Raw genomic sequence first — 22327 nt, forward strand, 5'->3', positions numbered from 1 at the left:
TGTGTGGAAGAAGTGTTTCCATTGCATCCATGTTTATTATTTACTTTAGTAATTTCAGTGATCAGCTTATGTTCAATACTCGTATTTCTTCATATCGGTGCTTAGGTACTCTGTCTTGAATGTAATAATGAATGAATTCCTGATAACTATAAAATGAAATATATTCACATTCTATTTGAGTCATATCTATTTCCGTTTAAAATTTCTCGATACTGTGTAGTTATCTGATAGATTATAATGATTAGAAACAATCTCTTCTGAGAAATATTTGTGTTTTTATCCACTCGTCAAAACAAACGAAGAAATATTCCTCATTATCTTCTGTAGCTAATTCATATATGTGCTCATAAGTATGGTACTGGGTAATCCAATAACTTGAAAACTGCAAAATTCAAGACTGAATTTGTAACAAAATCATTAGACTATCATGAAATAAACATTTACAACAGTTCACCTACTGAAATTGAAACAACTCCATTGACCAAATTGAAAAATTAGCTGAAAAAATATATACTGCACGACCAACTTTTTTATCATTTTCTTTCTAATAATATTCACATTTCTTATAATAATTTCGATTCAAATTATGACATCTGTTTATTATCCCCTCATAAACATTGTATATTTCTTGGTAATAATAAATGTTGATAGATAAATTTTACAACTTGATACCACAAATTTTTTCCATCCTACACATTCGATTAGAGAAGTTGTATAATCGAAATATTTTGAAAGCTTTGAGAAAATTAAACATACCCTCTCCAAAATTATCGCTTCTACTTCCGTCTTGACTTCTTCAGCTTCTTCCATTTTATGGGGAAGGTCTCCAACGCTTGTCACGTTGCCGATTTGTTCTAATTCTTTGGCCATATCGCTCAAGTTCTTGGTGACGCTTTTACAACTTTTCACGGCGTTCTGAAGAAATAAAAATTAGAATTTGAAAATTTTGTTGTTGAGTTGAACATAGTGGGAACTTTGTTGATATTCATTGTGAATCTTTAAAGACAAAATAAGGTTGATATATTATAATTCAGAGAGTCTATTTTTATGAAATCAATCAGTTCTAGATTCATTTTGAAAACCAATTCAGTAGAACCTATGTCGAAAAAGAACAGAATATTTTTTCTAGTATAAGGAAAAATCAGTAAGTATGTGGATTTCTATTCGAAATAATCCTTGTTTTCTAGTTCATTCAAAGGAGGTGATTCGAACTCCTCATTATAGAAGTTTTATCCAGAATTAATTCGGTGAACTGACTTCCTTGAAGATACATCAGCTTGCGGTTCTCAACAAGAGAACAAGAGAACAATAAGATTGCAACTTTTTTCTCAAGGACTGTTCCGATGACCAGATCACAAGAAATCACCTTCTCATCACTCAGATGGTTCAAAATGCATCAATTACAAGCTATGTATTCAGGCTATATTTGTTTTTCAGACAGACCATGACAAATATGTTTGCCCATTTTCACAATCATATCCTCTTCAATTCAGGGACACAATCCCTGAGCAGAAGTAGTTAATAAAATCATTATAACTATCGTATAATATATGATTCAATAATAAACTACAAACCAATAAATGAAAAATATGTAAGCAATTTTATATAAATGCCAACTCTCTTTGCAGATAGGGTCAAGAATGAGTCTACTTACCGAGTAGTCATGCAGTTTCACCTTAGCCTCTTGCAAGGTACTAAGGTGTAGAGGTTCCTTGAGGAACAGTCTCTTTTCCTGAACCCATTGCATAACCGCCTGGTACAGAGTGAGGAACCGTTGCCAAGCGTCCAGAGTTTCTCCGACTTGCTGTCTCTTCTCGTCCAGCCAGGATCTCACCTGTGCAATCTGATCCGTTAAATCGTTGATGGTCGATTGCACCATCACCTTTTCTTCATCGTCCTTGGTTTTCTCGATGATTATCCTACCGTTTTTGGTGAGTTTTTCCAACTTATCGGCCATGCCTCCAAGTTCAGATTGGATTTGCTGGAGATGCTCGTGTAGAAGTTGTGGTTCAATCGATCGATCTTGGACCTTGAGCTCTGCATCTTTCATCCAAGCTTGAAGCTCGTCTACATCACTAGTGAAGTCTGTTCGGACTGTCCGGGCTTTTTTGAACTCCCTGTCCTTCTCGTCCATGGCGCTTGTTATCGATTCTGAAAGGAGCTCAAGTTGGTTCAGTTCCTGAGCGATATCTGAAGGTACCAAGTGTTGGGAATTGTTGTATCTATTCTTTAGAGACGAGCTGAACTCAACAACGTCTCTTATCTTGTTGTCCACTTCTGTTCTGAGTTCTTTCAAGTCTTTTTCTGTACGAGAGATATTCTCGTGGAAGACGTAGAAGTTAATCACTTTCTCTTTGAGGTTATTCAAATCGGTTTTCCTCTGAGTTATGTCGATCAGAGCTCGCTCTATTTCCTTCAAGTCTTTTTTAGTTTTCTCGACTTTTTCTTTCAAACTATTCGAAAGCCTGAAACAAAAAAGAGTTGAAATATAAATACATCGATCTGGATTATCAACAACGTGGAACGTGTTTTTGTTCACGACGACACCGCGAAATTTTGTTGCGACTCAGTTGGGCGAACTATTTTTAATTTCTGACCTCACAAACCGTGCCAAAATTACGCGCAGAGGCATCAAACAGATATTTTTTATTTAAATCGGGAATTTGAATCATCAGTTGGTTCAGACTGGTATGCTAAAAATGGGATGCATGAGATGCCAAGAGAAATGCAGGATTTTCAACATGTTTTAACGAAATACCATCCAATGGAAAGCAATTATTGCGTTTTCATTTAATTATGTCGCTCAAAAAAATTGAATGTGACAATGCTTAGATATTAGTTTGAGCAAGATTCAAAATAGATGGTGTCTAAGACTCCTTTTCTGAAAAAACAATAGCTAGTTTGAAGTATAGATTTGAAATTTATAAATATTAGGTGGCAACAAGAAGTTATAATGCAGGAATATACACAATGATAACGATACATATAAGAACAGTTACATCTATTGATAATTGTTCCAGTTATAAATAACCATCAAATTAATTGCAATATATGGAAACATTGTGACAGATTTCAGTGACAGCAGCAGTGAAATAGTAAAACAAAAATCCATTTGAAATGTTCTTGTGGGCTTTATTTCATTAGCTGATTTTTCAACAACCATTAAGAATAATAACAGAGGTCAATGTACTTTTCATAAAATATATTGATCACCTGAGCTTTGGCGTTTTCTTGTAATTACCATGTAAAAGGTTAAGTATTGATGTAATTTTTATAAAAACATAACTTATGAGAAATAAAGACCTATTATTATAAATTGATGGATGTAGCCGGTAATACGTGGTAGGAAATCATCATGAAAAATGAAAATTGGAACTTTCTATGATTTTTCCACTTTCATTTGTATCTAACATTACTGTAGTTTCGTCTTAGAATTTTCAAACTTATACATTGAACTAATGTATTATTTTTTTCCGTAGTTTGCAAAGCCCCGATACATTCGGGAGGGGGCACAAGCTTTATCAACCAACGACCACTACCCACACCGTGGGGTAAGTGATCATTGGGTCCGAAAATCATGTGTCCTGAGCAAGCGCAGTGAGCCAAGAATGACAGCCTTCTGCATCTGTCCGGCTAGAATTTCTGCCTAAGTGCGGCAAGCCGGTATGATTTTAAGATTCGAGAATAGAGAGGGCATCACTCCACCAAGGACTCCAATAATCAGAACAATCATTTTGACAGAGTGGTCTGGATAGAGTCGGCGGAGTTTGAAGAGAAAATCTAGACATTTTATCCGTTTTTCTCCTCTTTTCGGACGATATTCGTCCAGGAGTTGAAAAATCACAACAAATATCGTCTTGCTCTGGTGGTCGAGAAGGACTACATAAGGCACATTATTGTAATTATTATTTTCAACCGTAGTTTGCGCTGGTCAGGTCCTATCCCCCAAAGCCCCAACCAACGGCCACTCCTCACACCGTGGGGTAAGTGATCATTGGGTCCGAGAATCATGTGCCCTGAACCGAAAATCATGTGTCCTGAGCAAGTGCAGAAGGACAGCCTTCTGCATCTGCCATTATTATTATTCATTCACTGCAATGAAAATATTAATTAGGAAATGAGCTCATACTGGTTTTTACTTTTAGGTACATCTGTAAGAAAACTAGACAACATGAAGTGGACCATTTCAAAAAAAATTCAACTTCTGACAAGCCGAAAGTTAGTTTCTGTGTTGAATTTTTGAGTAAGCAACTGGTTCCTGTCGATTATTCAAAATGTAACCGACGTCTGTATTTACACACGAAATCGTACGCATCATTACTCATTGGGGTGCTTTCTTCAATAGCTCTCAATGAATACTCAATGAAAACTATTCATTTTCAGGTAGACATAACATAATAGAAACAGTTATTATTAATAGCAAATGATTATTCAGCTGAGAAATTATTGGAATAATGAAATCATTTGCGAATTTCATATCTATTTCAGTGGTTATTTATTCACGAATTTATTTTCGATAGTGTATTTCCAACGATTCGAAACCTTCATTTTGATCAAAAACAAACTGAAAACATTTAGATGTAATATTGAACAGACAAAATGAATAATTGAAATTGCAATATCTTTATTCTATTTTCACATATTTTCAAAGATTCCTATATATTTCATTTTTACATTTGAATTACACCGAATGTTTAATTTTTTGTATCATGTTTCATTATTTCAATAACTATGTTTACCCAAGTATTTATTCCATTATATTCATTTGAAATACGTGTTTTATTATATTCATTGTTCCATTGTGTAATTATTCCTGAAGAGAGAGGAGAGAGAGTTTGCTGGATGAAGAATGGAGAAAGGAATGAAAAATTTGTCATTTTCAAAAAAAATGCCAACACTGGTGAATTTTGTTTCAATAAAAAATTTCGCAATACTTAAATGAATTTGAGACAATTTAATTTTGTTTCTGTCAGTACAAAATGGGGGAGGTCGATTTGAAAAAAAATATCCATATTCAACTTTGTGGCAGCTCTATCGTCGAACAATTCATTAATTGAATATGGCATCCAAATTAATTTTAATAAAATTTGTTTTTCAATTTGTTCTACTGGATTTTGAAAATGTATCAACTGAAATGATCCTTGATCACAATAAATATTTTACATAAATTGCTGTAATATCAATGAATTCATCTAACGATTTGTTGCTGGTTTCATTTAATTTTCATGTTACACTTTTGGAAAATTCGTGGAATCGGTTAACCGTGTTACGGTTAGGCGGGACATCATATTATTCAACATCTGGCGTTTTTTGTATTTTCACCTTGCATTCCCAATTTTTATTGCCAGAATGTCCTGTGTTGGTAAACACGTCGATTATGAATGATAACGAGTTAGTTACGAGGGGTGTGTTGAACTCTGTCATCATCAAGGACGGTTATCATTCAATTTTCCAACGTAGACAACAAAAACATCCATCAAATCATCTTTGAATCACTGATTCATTATTAACTCCAATTGCAAAATAAAACTACTCAGTAGACTTTATTCACATGATAATGGAACAAAATCGAAATATGGGTACTGTCCGTTACAAAAATCTATCAAGTCAGTGTATCGTATGTGCAGAAACTTAAAATCGTAATAAAAATCATAATATCTCAATTCTAAATTGGAAAGCCTATATTTTTAGGAGAGACTTGTTTTGAGAAATGAGCTTTTTTGGCTTTCTACTACATCATTACACAAAAAAATGTGGGAAAAAAAGAAAAATCTCAATTCTGTTTCGATGACAGAAACAATTCTTTTCTTGAAACTCCACTGAACAAAAAAATAATAAAACATATCCATAAGTTGAAATGAAATAAATGATTCATTGAATTGAAAAATTAACGTAATTATCAGATCTGAATAATTTTTTTAAACATCTTCATTTTCCTAGTTTCTAATATTTTGTTGCTTTTTTTATAACCATGCTTGTTCAAGCATTCATCCCATTATTAATCTTTTAAGGACTTGAATGTTTTATTATTTTGATTGTTGATGCCCTCGATTATTCGTAAGGAGAAAAAATGAGAAAAAAATGATACTTTGGCCATTCAACAATTTAAATTCATCATAGAAAAATTAAATCTGCCAACATCGGTGGAAAATAATGTTTGTAAAGTACTTCCATTGTCTACTATAATATAAATTGATTTGAAAAAATTAAAAAGAAATTAACCGAAAATAACAATTTTATAAAACAAAAAAAAATGAAATTAGGAAGAAATAAAATACAAGTTGTTTGTTTAATAAAATTGATATTTTTGGTTGATCTTTTTTTAATTTTTTTCAGGGATTTCAAATCAATTTATATTATATTAGACAACGGAAGTCCGAAGTGATGAAATACACCACGAAACATTGTCAACCACCTTCAAACAATGTTTGTAAAAATTGTGAAAAAAATGTTCTTTTGTTTCTGTAAGCAAAAAAGAGAGTTTGATCACACACTTTCTTTTCGAAAAAATATTACAGGTTTCGCTATCTCAGTAGCTTGTTCGTAGTGAATTTCGTATTTACTTGTTTGTGAGGATCAAATCGTGATGTATAGTTTATGAAAAGCAATATCAATCGATGCATGGAATGATCAGTTGCATGCAGTGTTGCCGTGATCATTTGAAAAAAGTACTAGAGGGCGAATAAAAAAGTACTGAAACTCACAAGAGTACTAATAAAGCGAATCCGTCAGTAATAAATATTTTCAGTAAACAGGCAACATATTCCAACATACTTAGTTTTTATTCAATAATTATAAATGATTGGGTGACAAAAGGTGGACAAAAAAGAAAAAGGGACAATGGAAAAAATTGGATAAGCATTTCGTAGAGCGCATGCATGTATTTTTTTTAATTGGCTACTCTATATTTGTCATCAGTAATCATATTAATTGCTCACGATGTCACTTCAACTATAAAATAATAAAAAGTAATGACAAATATATAAACTAGTAAACTTATCCAATATGATCGGTTGACCTGTTAATTAAAAATCTCCCTTCTATGAATGATCATGATTTCATGTCGTACTAATACATATGTCATGCCAAAATATAAAAAAAGTATTTGACCAGCTAGTCAACTATCGGTCTGATGGTCAACTTTTTGGAAAAGTACTGAAAAATTATTTTCAGGTTTCAAATGTACATAATTAGTACTGAAGTACTAAAACGGTAACACAGGTTGCTGGCTTCGTTGCAAGTCGTGGATGCTATGAAGTAATATTTTATCACTTTCTTGTGCTATGTTTAGACAAGACGTCACAAAATGCAACTTCTGGCATTTCATCTATCATCTCTAACTTTTATTGCCAGAATATCCTGGAATTTCAGACGTATGAAAAAATAGTAAATAATTTCGGGAGGGGTGCATTGAACCCCGTCGTCCTCATTACCAAGGAGACTTGTCATTTATGATCCCGGTCACTTTTTACGTAGATAATCCAACAAATCACCTTTGAATCACCGGCTCACAAACTCCAGTTGCAAAATAAAACTTTACGTAATACACTGTATCCACGCGGTAATGAAACAAATTTTTCGCGTGAAAAACCGAAATATGGGCACTGTCCGTCACAACAATTGATCGGGGTGGGATATATCGTATGAACAGAAAATCGGTACCAGGTGGTAGTTGACCCCAGCAGCAGGTATGCTATCCAGCCATCCAGTTTGATCAAACTGCAGTTCGCGTTCGAATCCATGCCGGCGACGGCGACGTGATTTCGGAGGCGTCGCGACGCCGCTGTGCGCACGACCCACATATTACGTTACGCTCGTTATTTCGATAGGTTTATTTGGCGCACGTTAGAATTTCGTAAAATGCAACGTTTCCTGGGACGGTTCATTTGCGTACAACATGGTTCGCGATAGGTCGTTTAAGGTGGATTTATGCAACCATACACTCATCTTCATGTTCACTTTTACTTTCACAATGAAAGATGAAGTATTGATTTTCAGTGGAGCAATTCATGCACCAAAACCGCAGAACATGTAGGTGCTCTGTGATGAATATTTCCATTTTCATTTTTACTTCAAAAAGTCAACTATTCCTAGTGAAAAGGGTTGTTAGCAGGGTGGCCACATGCGATAGATTTCTAGTTTTTCGGTAGATTCTCAATACAAATTGGAAAATTTCAGTAGATGTCTTTTCGCCGGTAGATTTCGGTAGATTTAGATATATATATATATATATATATATATATATATATATATATATATATATATATATATATATATATATATATATATATATATATATATATCTGGAAGGGTTATTGCAGTCTATCTGCTGGAAAAGAATTCCATGAAAATCAAAAAATAAATAGATAAGTACTTTTTATAGTACTTTACCCTTCATTAAGGAGATCACCCCCAAACTCTCTAGAATTTTCAATGAATTGCCCAATATTAAAATAGCCACCAAAGCAGTTCTCACGATTAGAACTTTACACACCAGAGTTAAAGATAAACCCCTCATTACTTCTCGAATAAATGTAATATATTCCATGTCAATCGTGCTACAAAATCTATGTTGGTCAAACGTCAACAACTTTAAGTTCCAGAATAACTTCTCACAAAAGCGATTGTAGACACCATCCTGAAAGATGTGCTCTAGCTGAACATGTCAATAAGTTTGACCACCATATGAATTTTGATGCCACTAAGGTCTTAGCTAGTGAAACACATTTAACAAAAAGGTCCTTTCTTGAAATGGCCTTCATTGCTGAAAATAAAAATTGCATCAACAAAAAAACAGATTAATACCTAAGATTAATCATCTTAGTGAGGTATATTCCTATCTTTTGACGTTAGATAAAAATCCATATAACAATGTTTCAATGAATTCACCCAATCTAGCATTAATAGAATAATGTACTTTATACTTTAATCCAAATGTTATTATCCTACATTCACTTTAAAAAAGCTGCACAGGTAGAAATTTCCAAAAAAAAAATTATTCTTTACAAGTTAAAGTTGGTAACAGCTTTTATCACTAGAACCACTAACATATGTCATGTCAACTATCTGTCAATCCTTCCAAATTTAATGTTTTGTGAAATTTCGACATGTGACATTATTCTTCCTTCAAAATAATTTTAAACTGTAACGTTTTTCACAAATATTTTATCCAATATTAGACATCCTTTAACCAGTTTTATAAATGTATTGTATCAATGTTCATCCATCATGTTGTGTCCAATATTTTACATAACCATCGTATGAAACATCCTCAAAAAGTTGTAAGTCTAACCATTCATAATTATATATTAATATTACCTACACCCTCAAATTGTAGCATCCCTGATGATGGAAACAATTTATTAAATTTCCGAAAGCTTGGACAAACTTTAAAGAGTACTCTTTCATTTGCTGCTTAGCCCCATTATTTGTTGGTTCCATTCCTAAAGCAACGACTACCTTCTCCTCTATATATATATATATATATATATATATATATATATATATATATATATATATATATATATATATATACCGGGTGTCCCACATTTTATGTGACAGGCAATATCTGGTTTGTTGAAGGAGATACACAAAAATGTTTCATACAAAAGTTTTAGGAGTTCATGAGAGCTATATTTTAATATAATTTTTAAATATACAGGGTGTTTGGTGTAGGTGCTACAGACCAAAATTCCATTTTTTAAAATAGAACGACCTGTATATCATTACATATTCAGATGCTACGTTAAATTCTGATATCATTTCATGTTTGGTTTTTGAAAGTCGGTTACGGCGTTGTTGAGTTATTGCTTAAAATGTAAAGTCTTGAGAACGACTATTATTTTTAAAAATATCTCATACAATTATTCTCTCTGCATCAGATCACATGGAAATTAGTCAAAATTTTGGGTGTTCGAAGTAATGGTTTTAATTTTGAGTTGTGGAATTCAGTCAGGAATCATTTTGAATATGAAACAATTGCGAAATTGAAAGAGGTGTATTCGAAAACAAATCTTTAATTAATAACAATGTAAATAATATAACTTGATAAATCATTTCATAAGAATGGTAGGTACCTAGAAATAAGTCATAAAAATTGTTCAAAGTGATGCCCATTAGATATTATACAGGCTTCGAAACGTCGAATCACTTCTCTCGTACAAGTCGCTCTTATAATATCAGGCGTAATATCACTGCACGCTAGTCGAATTTTCATTTTCAGATAATCCACATTCAAAGGGGGAGTAGTGAAAACAATACCTTTTAAATAACCCCATAGGAAAAAATCAAACGGTGATAAATCTGGGGAACGAGCCGGCCACCGAATTGGACCCTTATTACCAATCCATCTATTTGGGTACGTTCTATCCAGATATTCAGTAACAACCTGTGAATTGTGAGGAGGAGCACCATCTTGTTGCCACCAAATTCCTTGTCGTTCTGCTATGGGAATATCTTCCATCAACTGGATCAAATCATTTTCTAGAAAATGTAAATATCGCAATCCATTGAGATTTTCATTGAAAAAGTAAGGTCCTATGATGCGGCCATTGAACAATCCACACCATACATTAATACCCCAAGTAGTTTGAAAATTACTTTCGCGGACCCAGTGGGGATTTTCTTGAGACCAATAGTGACTGTTATGTCGATTCACAACTCCATTATTGTGGAATCGCGATTCATCGCTCCATAAAATTTGACTGAATATGTTAGGACTTTCATGTAATATTACCTGAATACAAGCAATGAATTCAAGTCGTCGTTCAAACTCCGTGGATTTCAAACCTTGTACCAACTGAATTTTGAATGGGTGGTATTTATTTTCTTTCAGAATTCTCTGTACATTAGATTTACTCACACCGACTTCTTCTGCAAGAGTACGGATAGAAACATGTGGATGAATAATAATATAAGCCAACACATTGATCTCTAAATCTTCAGTTCTAACAGATCTCGTATGATGACGATGCTTTATAGTAGAAGGAAATGACCCAGTTCGCAATTTTTCTACAAGTCTCGAAAAAGTCATTCATGACGGAATGGGTCCGTCTGGAAAACGTTCTTGGTATAGACGTTGTGCTTGACGGCAGTTTTTCTGACATTCCCCAAAAATTAATAACATATCAATGCAATCACTTGGACTAAACGCGAAAGGCATACTGGAGTTTTCGCACAAAGAACACAGTTACTGTTTTGCAAAGAATCACTGAATCGAACTGACAAGTAGATACAATTCAACAACATTTATTACTATGGCATCAACAAGCATAAGCTACTTGATGAAATTGTGCAATATAAAGCAATTCACCCTCAAGTTAGTCACATTCTCAAGAATTTCAATATTATATTCAACTGATATCGATATCGTATCGTAGAGGTGAGAATAATGGTTTGTATTCAGTAGTAGTCTAGTTCAATTTAATAAAAGATATAGACTGGATTCGTGTACGAGTAAATAAATTTTTTTAAAACTTTATATTTAAGGACAAGTGCAATAACTCAACAACGCCGTAACCGAATTTCAAAAACCAAACATGAAATGATATCAGAATTTAACGTAGCATCTGAATATGTAATGATATACAGGGCGTTCTATTTTGAAAAATGGATTTTTGGTCGGTAGTACCTGCACCAAACACCCTGTATATTTAAAAATTATATCAAAATATAGCTCTCATGAACTCCTAAAACTTTTGTATGAAACATTTTTGTGTATCTCCTTCAACAAACCAGATATTACCTGTCACATAAAATGTGGGACACCCGGTATATATATATATATATATATATATATATATATATATATATATATATATATATATATATATATATATATATAAATCGATTTAATTCGTGAGGTTGCAGTCAATAGCTGGGCTGTTACGAAGAAAACTCTTTGTTATATGTCATTTATTAATGTTTTTCTAGCTGTTTTTGAACCATTTTATATTTCATTCTCACGTAATTGTCCTGACGAAGGTGTGAAATATACCGAAAGCTTGACATATAACAAAGAGTTTTCTTTGTAACAGCCCAGCTATTGACTGCAACCTCACGAGTTAAATCGATTTATAGTTAATCCAGTCACTAATTATTCTGTTATATATATATATATATATATATATATATATATATATATATATATATACATGATTCCATCTTTGTGATGTAGTTAGGACTTCCATTGCTATTCCTGATTTGCTGGTTTTCCCTCGCTGTGTGTGTTTCTTGTGCTCGGCAATGCGAACATTCAATGACCTCTTAGTATCACCGGTATAGGATTTTCCGCACTCACAGGGTATCCGGTAAATGCAATTCTTGGAATCGCAGTCCGCGTTTGGTGGCCTGATTTTCGCGACGCTGCTATGGATAATGTTTCCGGATCTAAAGCAAGTTCTGATGTTGCCATTTTTAGACTTATTGGTGAATAGGACCAACACTAAGTGTGAAACATCTGTATACCGAAAACCCACTCACACGGAACAGTATCTGAACCACGAATCCAACCACTATCAATCAACTAAAAGAGGAATCATCTCAGAGCATGTTTGGACCCATCAACATGAAGTGGTCCCAAGCTGAGATCATACACAAAGAGGAACATTGGTTCAAGAGGAAATTCAAAGAAACCGTATACATGTTGTCCAACAACGTATTCAGTCAAGCTAGCGTAGAAATACGCAACATATAGAAACTCATCATCAAGCGAAAAATGGCCAACTCCCGCAAAACGGTCATCTCCCACTAAACCACTAAACCAGTGAAGCGGAAAAAGAAATGCGGAGGAAGTAAAAGTACTCGAATGACACATGAATACTCATAATATTACAACAATATTACATAAATAAACATACTCGAACTCACAGATTTTAATGTACCTCAGTATCCTACAAGAAGTCCAATCCTTTTCAAACTACCCAAGGCAAGTAAAAAAACAACTGCTCTGAGTTCTCTCTCAAACCATGCTTCGTAAAGCAAATGAAATTAATTTTTTGGGAAAGAAAGTTTTTGGCTTTCTACTACTTCATCTGATACAAAAAAAAGGGATGAGAGAATCTTCCAAAGAAAGGAAGGAAGTAATCAATTTGAAACTCTATACATGAATGTGTAGATCATGCAAAGAAGTAACTTTCAGACACAAACTGAAAGAAAGTATTTCCGTCGTCAAAGATTTACATTTACGCCAAGTATTTCAATACATTTAGATAAACAGAAAAACATTTATGTCTGAAAGTTACTTCTTTGCACTTCTACACATTCATGTATAGAGTTTCAAATTGATTACTTCCTTCCTTTCTTTGAAAGATTCTCTCATCCCTTTTTTTTTGTAATAGATGGAGTAGTAGAAAGCCAAAAACTTTCTTTCCCAAAAAATTAATCACTCCTAAAAATATAACCCCTTCAATTCAAATGAAATTAATGTTTTCAAAAATTATATTTTAGTACCTAATTCCTTCCCTGGTTTCATATATGATATTATTAATATTATTCATTAGAAATATAAATGTGATCGTAAAGAATAAGTTTGAAAATATTTCACTGTATATGTATAGAAGTAAGCTCACACAATTAATTAGTAATAAGAATTAGGTTGTTAAGTCTGTATGGAAAATAAAATAAAATGAAATCTCTAGCTTTGTGACTGTTCGAAAGTCAGACAAAACTGAATTGAAGATAGAGAAACTGGTTAATACAATCGCAATGAATGGACAACTATCTTTCAAAGTCTGAGTCACTTTTCCGTGAGATAAGTTTCCGCAAGGAAGTATTTCCGTCGTCAAAGATAGTCGATTTACATTTACGCCAAGTATTTCAATACATTTCAATAGATAAACAGAAAAACAATAATTCCATCAACTTTATTGAGCGAAAGTTTTGCTATTATTCTGAACATGGGTTCAGAATCGATTACTGCAGGTTTCAAGTTTTGCTGGGGCTGTAGGGTTGTTGAATTTCAGAAAAAAGTGTTTCAAAAAAACACATACTTATAATTAAAATGATTCCAGTGGAAACGTAGCCTGCTCCAAATACAGTATCACTACCTGACTCTGAAGTATTTAAATCTGTCTTCAAAAACCGTGGAACTATTCACAAACTTATAGAAACATGAAATGAGTAAATACGATTTTGTGCCAGTTATGTAAAAATAAGTACTTCCACTCCATGTCTAGACGCGAGGTGAATAATTGGTCTGTTGTACATAAATTGATAACAGCCGGCAATGAAAACGTGCCGTGCATGGAGCAGCGGGTTAGGTTAGTAATGAATGAAAATTACTAACGCAACATTTTTTGGATATGAATCATCCGTAATTAGCATCAATTCGACCATTGAGAACTGTTTGGAAGATGATGGTAAATTAAACAAACACCTTCAAATTGAATAATAATTTAGTGCAAGTTGAATAGAGATTTCTGTATCTGGTTCTGTTTCAAATATCAGAGATGATGAACGACTAGTCTCAAAAAAATTGAAAAATTATTAATAATCTATGGATATGCATTCATGGATGTAGCCGTTAGGGGTCATCATTTGTTTAAAATGTGGCGTCCTTGGGACAGTTACTAATAGTAATAACGAGTGTGACAACAATGCAGACTTTTTCCTGTGTAGTGATTCCATTAGCGCTGGTGAACAATGCGAAAAAGAGATACCAGTGAATAAGATTCTGATGCATTTGAATATTGAAAGTATGTTTCAATGTATATAAGATTCTACATGTCAAGTTTGGTACCAAGGAAAAAAACTATTACAAGCAACATCAGATTTGACCGAAATTCCTTTCTCAACTGTACGTAAAATAGTCAAAAACAAACCTTATGAACGCAAGACGCGATTTGATGCGGGATTACTGAATCCTTCAGATGTTCATCTGATAAAATCATTTAAAATTTTTTTTCGAGTATTACAAAGGTAATGAGATTCCTACAATTGAAACCATAAGAAAGAAATTGAATATTTCCGTCCATAACGTGAGATGCTGTGACAAAACTCTTCAGAATTGGATAAAGAAACTAGGATTTAGATTTGAAGTAATAAGAAAACATCAAACAGTTATGGAAAGTAGAAGAATAGTGGAATTGCGTCACAAATACTCAGAACAAATAACTGAATATAGACAAGAACAACGGCAAATTTTCTATTTGGACGAAACTTGGTATGACACTCACGACACAGTTACGAAAGGGTGGACTGATGGTTCGAAAACGTGTACGTCTAACATGCCTGCAAACAAGGGTTCGCGACTAATCATTGTGGATTGCGGAAGAAGGGAAGGATGGGCTCCGAATTCTTTGAAATTATGTGGAAGAAAACTTGAGGACTGCCATGCTGATAAATATCATGTTTACGAGAAAACTATCAAAATCACCACTGAAACCACGAATGTACGGTTGGCTCCTGCTGGTGGCTCCGTGCATTTGTATTTCTATCTTTTGATAACCAAGTGTTGCCCACCCTTACACTTGGCTGCACCATACTGATGATGGGCCAAAAGCTCGAAACACGTGTCTATGATTTGCCACTTTCTTGAGTGCTATGACCTGATTATTACCTTCTGTCCCTAACTGTTTTATTAAAGGGGAACAGCTGGAAGGTAGGGGGATTAAATCGTTTACTTGAACTATACCTACCTAACGTTACTGCAGAGCTTGCAAATTGACCAGAAATGATTTGCACATGATTTACTTTCCGCTTTTAATGAATTACCTGAACAAATGAAAACTAACGTTTGTTTAAACGTGGTTGATGTTTCGGGGTGTATTCCATTAGTTCAGACATTCATTGTCTAATATGATATATTTATGATGCACTGTTTTGGAACCTTTGGTGTAGTAATGAATATTACCGGATTTTTTTCCAACACCAAATCGTTATTTTTAACACCTCGACACATGTTTCGATCACCAAGTGATCATCTTTAGAGAGGAAGATAAAAACTGAGTTTTTGAAGTTGAAGATGATCACTTGGTGATCGAAACACGTGTTGAGGTGTTAAAAATAACGATTTGGTGTTGGGAGAAAAACTCCAGTAATATTTAATATGATATAAATCAATTTAAAATCCCTAAAAGAATCTAAAATAGATTAAAAAAGATCAGCTGAAAAATGACAATTATATTGAGCAAAAAACTGAAATTACAATGGAATTAAATACAAGCAACGATTATGGATACTAACAATCGAAACGTCGTGAAGTAACTTGGCTTGGAATTTTTTAATTTTCATTTCTTGTTAATGATTTTTAATTTTCAGCTCGAGTTAATAATTCGATTTTTGATTATTGCTTGTATTTTATTTCATTGTAATTTCAGTTTTCTTTGCTGAATATAATTGTTATTTTTCAGCTAATCTTTCAAATTTTTCAAAGATTCTTTTAGGGATTTCTGTTAAAATCTGTTTTTACGTTAACCAGCTGTCGTACCCCTATGAACGACAACCCTCAGAAGTTGAGAAACTTGTGCTAAGGATAAACAAGGTCTTACCTTTTAACGTGTAATTCCTAACACGGGATTTCAAATCAATTTATATCATATTAGACAAAGTCCGATCTAATGAAATGCAAATGAAAATTAACTTCATGAAATTCAAAATATTATTCTTCAGGAAAAAATGAAAGGAAATGAAATAATTATGAGAAATATTTCTTATAATTGATTGATTATTCTACTATTTTTATTCAATTTTTGATGTTGTACTTTCAATATATTTTTGTGTTTTGGACAATCATATTTTCATTATTTGCATCAATTTATAAAGATACATACATGATCTAGAGGCAAGTACAGTGTTGTAATTGAAACCCTTTTTGTAATTTTTTGTTACGTTATGTATGTACAGTGAGTGCCTAAATTATGTAACAGATTCATTATTTCACAAGCGATGTACTTTTGACAAAAATTTTATTTTAATGGGAGAATAACTTTATATCCAACAAGATACAACAGTTAATTGAGATGTTCAAACTGCTATTCACCAGTCTTTTGACAATAAGAAAATACAAGAATACTTCTGGAGTGACCGCTCTAATTTCGCGGTCTACATATATAGACCTTCGATTTCAAACAATCCCACAAGAATACATATAGTGGGGTGAGATCTGGAAATCTTGGGGGCAACTCTATCATTCCGCGTCTACCAATTCACCTCCTAGGGTACCAGTTATTCAGAAACTCGCGAACATCATGTGCAGAGTACAGAAATGCACCATCATATTGCAATCATTGTCGGCGTTTGAAAAAATATTAGTAAGGAAAACTAAAAGTTTATTCCTAAAAAAATCCAAGTGGGGCCTCCTGAGAGATTTCCTTCAAAAAAATAAGGGTTATCAATCCTGTTTTTCGTTTTCCCTGCCCAAACATTGACTTCCTGTGGGTGTTGAGTATGCCCCTCAATTATTCAATGGGGATTACCTCTGCTCCAATATCTGCAGTTTTGATGATCCACCAAACATTTCAGGCGAAAGGAAAAGTATCATCTGTGCTTTGTAGAGATGATACTTTTCTACTCCCAGAATACGTAATGCAGAACGTTAAGATATGCGATTGTTTGATGCAATTTGTCTTAAAGTACTGCGAAGATTATTTTGTAGCCTTGATCTAACATCAATTTCAGAAGTTATCTTATGTTTTAGGACGTCCAGCATTCGGAATATGTTTGATATGGCCAGTTTCTCAAAAAAATTTCTCAGTCATTCTAACTGTTGAACGAGTAATAGGTTTTTTCGAATGCTTCGCATTCAGCAAGTGCCTACTTCTTGCTGAGTACTGGTTTTATCTCAGTATCCAATAAAAATGAAATGTATATACGTTATATATACTTAATATAGCCATAGTTTACTTTCAAAACCTTTTTCACTCAGAAAATTTCACAATACGTTTCAAGTTTATATATCAACTGAAATTCACTAGACACTACCTTACTCTTCACCGCAGTATTGCGATTGTATTTTCATTTATTTCACAAAAAATCGAGCATGAAATATACGAACTATCGAACTATTCATACATGGAACGAAACCATTGGTGTAGCCTAGGAGATTCGAACTTTAACGAGACCTCATAGAAGTGAAATTTCGCATTTTTTCATATAGAAATTCTCCTAACTCTTAGGTTATGGCGAAACAATGTTACAACCATGCAACAGGCTTGCGTACGGCTCGCAAGACAAGATTTTTTCGAACAATACTGACTTACCGAATGGTTTCAACGTGATGGTGTATGCTCACACCATGAATGTGATGTTTGCGAGTTTCTAAATAAATATTTTCCTAGGAAGTGGATTGGAAGGCAAGAAATGATGGAGTGGCCTTCAAGATTTCCTGATCTGAATCCAATTGATTTTTTCTGTAGGGTTATTTGAAATCGAAACTTTTTGTGGGTAGACTGTAAAATATAGAGGGTTGAAAATCAGGGCCGAAAAAAAAATTACGTCACACAGTACACAAATATCAAATCAATGATAATCGGCGAATGCAGTATTGAAAGATCTTTTGGAAGAAGTATCACAAGACCTATATTTCAATTAAAAAAAGTCACCGATGACGTCACTACGTCAAGACCAGTGAATTATTACCTGCGGAATATACATTTTAAAATCGGCATTCAAAAATAAAAATCGACCAATTTCAGGATTTTTGACAAAATTACATTGCTTGTGAAATAACGAATTCGTTCCATAGTTCAGTCGCTCACTGTATAATACAGAACTAATTCCATTGAAAATTTTATTTAAAAATATTTTGCAATACCAATTTTTAAATTATTCAAGTTTTGCTATTATCATACGTGAATAAATTAGTTTCCTAAAGTTGTCAACATTCATGGATGTAATCTTGTGGAACTGGATATGCTCATCTGTTCATGCAATAAAGTAAACCTAATAATAACCATTGCAAACAGTCGACATTTTTGAAGTACATCATGACTTCATTTTTTTGGATGACTAATTCTACAAAAAATGAGAACATCGGAAATAAAACTAAAAAAAATGTTCCATATATTAGATCTGTTCGAATGGTTATTTCAGAAACGCATGACATCAGCAGGTTGGAAATATACATTCCGGTGTTAGAGATTTCTATTATTCAATATAAATTCATTTTATATCTCCAACCAATGTCTGCTCATTCAAAACGACCACGTATTTCCGACGATGACCTAATTACTACTATTTATATCGGTAGTCATGAATACATTTGAAAATATTGAATACCAGTATAGAAATTTCGTTCAGTGATAGAAATTTCGTTCATTAATAGAACTTTCCCTCGTTATGCGTTGAAACCAGCTGTCGCATTTTTAGGAAGCCCCAATCCATGCGGATTGTGTCTTTCATGCGGATTAGGACTGAGAATTAACGACGTCTTGCCTTTTAATGTGCGATTTCTAGCACGGGTAGGATGATAGGGACCGTAGTGAACATCGATCGTCCTACAGTTGAAATCAACCGAACGTTTAACTAACGGTTCACTGAATGAGAGAAAAACTACTCACTCTAACCTACCTTCTACCGTCTGAAGGAACCTTGATCCTACTGAACTCACTCTTTATTCGATATTTTTCAGTAAACAATAATTTGACATGTTCGAGAATATTGTTAAGGTGCTGAGTAGTATAACAGTAGAAGAAAATTGAGAAACTTTTCAACTCTATAGGTAGAGAGTTGTAAATTGTTCGTTACCCTTTGCTATAATGTCCCACTATTTTCGCTCGAATAGCTTTAAGACCTTTTCATTCGTTCTTAAAATATGTTCAGTTGAACCATCCGATTAAAAAATGTACTGAAAAGATCCTTTATACTTTTAATCACTTAACTTCAAAGCATTAAACTGCAAAGAGTGGTAAATGAACAGTCATCCTGACAACATGCTCGTCAGAAACACCTGGTAGTGGTATTTAAAAAAATCCGAGATGATATATGTCTATCTCTTAAAGATAACCAACAATAACCATTTTTCATCTTCGAGAAATAATGTCTTATTTACGAAGCGATTTTAAGCAATATTCTTTTTCCAATTAAGTACCTTAAATACATTATGCATTCAATATAGATCAATATGGCACTTCATATGATGTAATTTAGATGATTTTTTTTATGAAGATATTACAGATTTAAAATGCAGGGACACAGCGGTTGCGGCGGTACCGGCCGCACGTGCTTGGCGCTATAGCACTTTATGATTAGCAGCGATCGCACGCGTTTATATAATGCATTTCTATAATGTCCCCCCCCCTAGGTGCCATCTGGGAAAAAAAATTAAATGGAAAGGGGGGTCTTGTGACACATTTTTTTGAAGCTCCTGACAAATGCTTCACAACCCTAGAATTTAATGTCAATATCTTCAACTACTGCAAAATTGCGGAACTTTCAATAATTGCCTGAATAAATTGACATTCAACTACATATGAGGTAATAAGCTTGGGGTCAGTTCAGTTGCCTTGAACTTCTTGACATATGAACAGCCGAACATTTTCGAAGACAGTAACGTCAATATCTCTACAAATATTTATTATTCTCTGTCGTATATCCAACACTGAACCAGGTTCAGTTTTGTACACCTTTTCTTCAAATAGTCTTATGAAAAAGTCCGAAGGTGTCAAATCTGTTGAGCGGGCTGGCCATTTAGTAGGACCTCTATGTCCAATCCAAATAGTGTTTTACTTATCTGGAGTAATGTGGTGGTGATCCATCTTGTTAGAATACAATATCCATATCGAATTCGTTAGGATTCGCTTCGACAATTTTAGTGATGAGAAGGTCAAGTTTCCAGCATATTCAAACACAGTTCCCCTGTTAAATTTTGATCAATAAATAGAGGTCCTACAATATGGTTTCCCAATATTCCTGCCCAAACGTTAGTTTTTTCTGGATATTGGGTATGTGTTTCCCGGAAAACGTGAGGGTTGTTGTCACTCCAATAACGGCAATTTAGTCTGTGAACATTGCCGTTTTAAAAAAATGTACATTCGTCACCAAAACAATTATTGTGGAGATAGGTAGGATGCCTTGCAATAGTTTCCGTCATGATTTCGCAGAATTCTGTTCTTCGATCAGGGTCATCTTCAGTTAGTGTACCATTTTAATTTTGTACGGATGATACCTACCATCTCACCAATTATTTGCACTTGTTGTTCTTCCGGAATGGACGGATGACCTGAGGGTTTTTTGTTATGTACACTACCGGTAGTTGTGAATTTGGATACAAGTTTTCTCAAATATTTTCTACAGACAGGACAATTCGGAAAACGTTCATTGAAAATCCTTTCGGTCTCGTGAAAGTTACGCGTCGCACCGTAAATAAAAATCGCATAAATTTTTTATTCCACCGGACGAGAATTCACCATTTCAGAGATTGTTGACGTGGTACCTTTCTTCTAGTAAAACCGAAAACTAAATGAGAATATTTTAACTGAACAATGATGTTCAATGTTGTACTCACATTTTTTTGTCGTTCTTATAAACAAAAATATTTCAACAAACCTTATCGAGTTGTTGGAATTGCCATATGGCAGATAAAAAGGAATATTTCTAGAAATATCGATATTAATGTTTGTCTTCAGGAAATCATTGAATGTGAAGATATCGACTTCATATTCTAGAGTTGTGAAGTATCCGTCAGGAGCTTCAAAATAATGTGTCACAAGACCCCCCTTTCCATTCAATTTTTTTCCCATATAGCGCCCAGTGGCCATATTGAAAGTTTCATCTGTCAATTTCACTTGAAAATAAAGTATTCATGCATTAATTTTATTATCCCCAATTCAAATCTTTTGAGTTGACCCGTTCAAAAAATAAAAAGGGGGGACATTAAAGAAATGCACTGTATGTATATAGTATCATCATAGCACACGTACGGAACTGGGGCGGGTCGCTAATTTTTTTATAATGAGATAATTATACAAAACCAGTCATGTACCTCGTTGCTAGAGGAGAATGGAACTGATTGTTCCATGCTTATATTGCCTTCTTCTATATGGAAACTCATATGTCTTGTTATAAGTATAAGTCACAAGTAATTAACATGACCTTTATTAGGTCAGACATTTTCGGGTTGTACAATGCCCCTAATAAACATCAGGATTCACAAAAGATATTTATAAATTTGTTTTCTCATCTGAATAAATATTCAAGAATGAGACTAATGCGTGAGGATAAATACCAAACTAACTCGACGAGCACTATCCGGATGAAACTGGCAATTTTCCAAGAACGAATTTACTCACGTTCATTGGTTCGATAGATGCCACTGCCACGAGCATGTTGAACGTATTTTTGTACTAGCAAAATTAATATTGATCGGATATGTTACAAGAGATAGGTAATG

At 33.7% G+C, this 22327-nt stretch overlaps 1 protein-coding gene across 10 annotated transcripts in view; it reads right to left on the minus strand.

The window, feature by feature from the left end:
- The window catches only part of Msp300 (Muscle-specific protein 300 kDa), a 409159-nt gene that overhangs the window by 122668 nt on the left and 264164 nt on the right, over positions 1-22327 (minus strand). For 9 of the 10 annotated variants that reach the window (XM_074174300.1, XM_074174298.1, XM_074174299.1 and 6 more), the window contains 2 exons: positions 1655-2465; positions 757-915 (listed from right to left, as the gene is read on the minus strand). In XM_074174300.1, the coding sequence (XP_074030401.1) occupies positions 757-915; positions 1655-2465 (970 nt within the window). Of the gene's footprint in view, positions 1-756; positions 916-1654; positions 2466-7493; positions 7662-22327 lie in introns of those variants that run through there. The other variant, XM_074174314.1, reaches the window with a different exon arrangement.

The sequence above is a fragment of the Leptinotarsa decemlineata genome, unplaced genomic scaffold (genome assembly GCF_025532065.1).
Source record: "Leptinotarsa decemlineata unplaced genomic scaffold, Ldec_3_MD MMD2_P_RNA_scaffold_12, whole genome shotgun sequence".
NCBI lineage: Eukaryota > Metazoa > Arthropoda > Insecta > Coleoptera > Chrysomelidae > Leptinotarsa > Leptinotarsa decemlineata.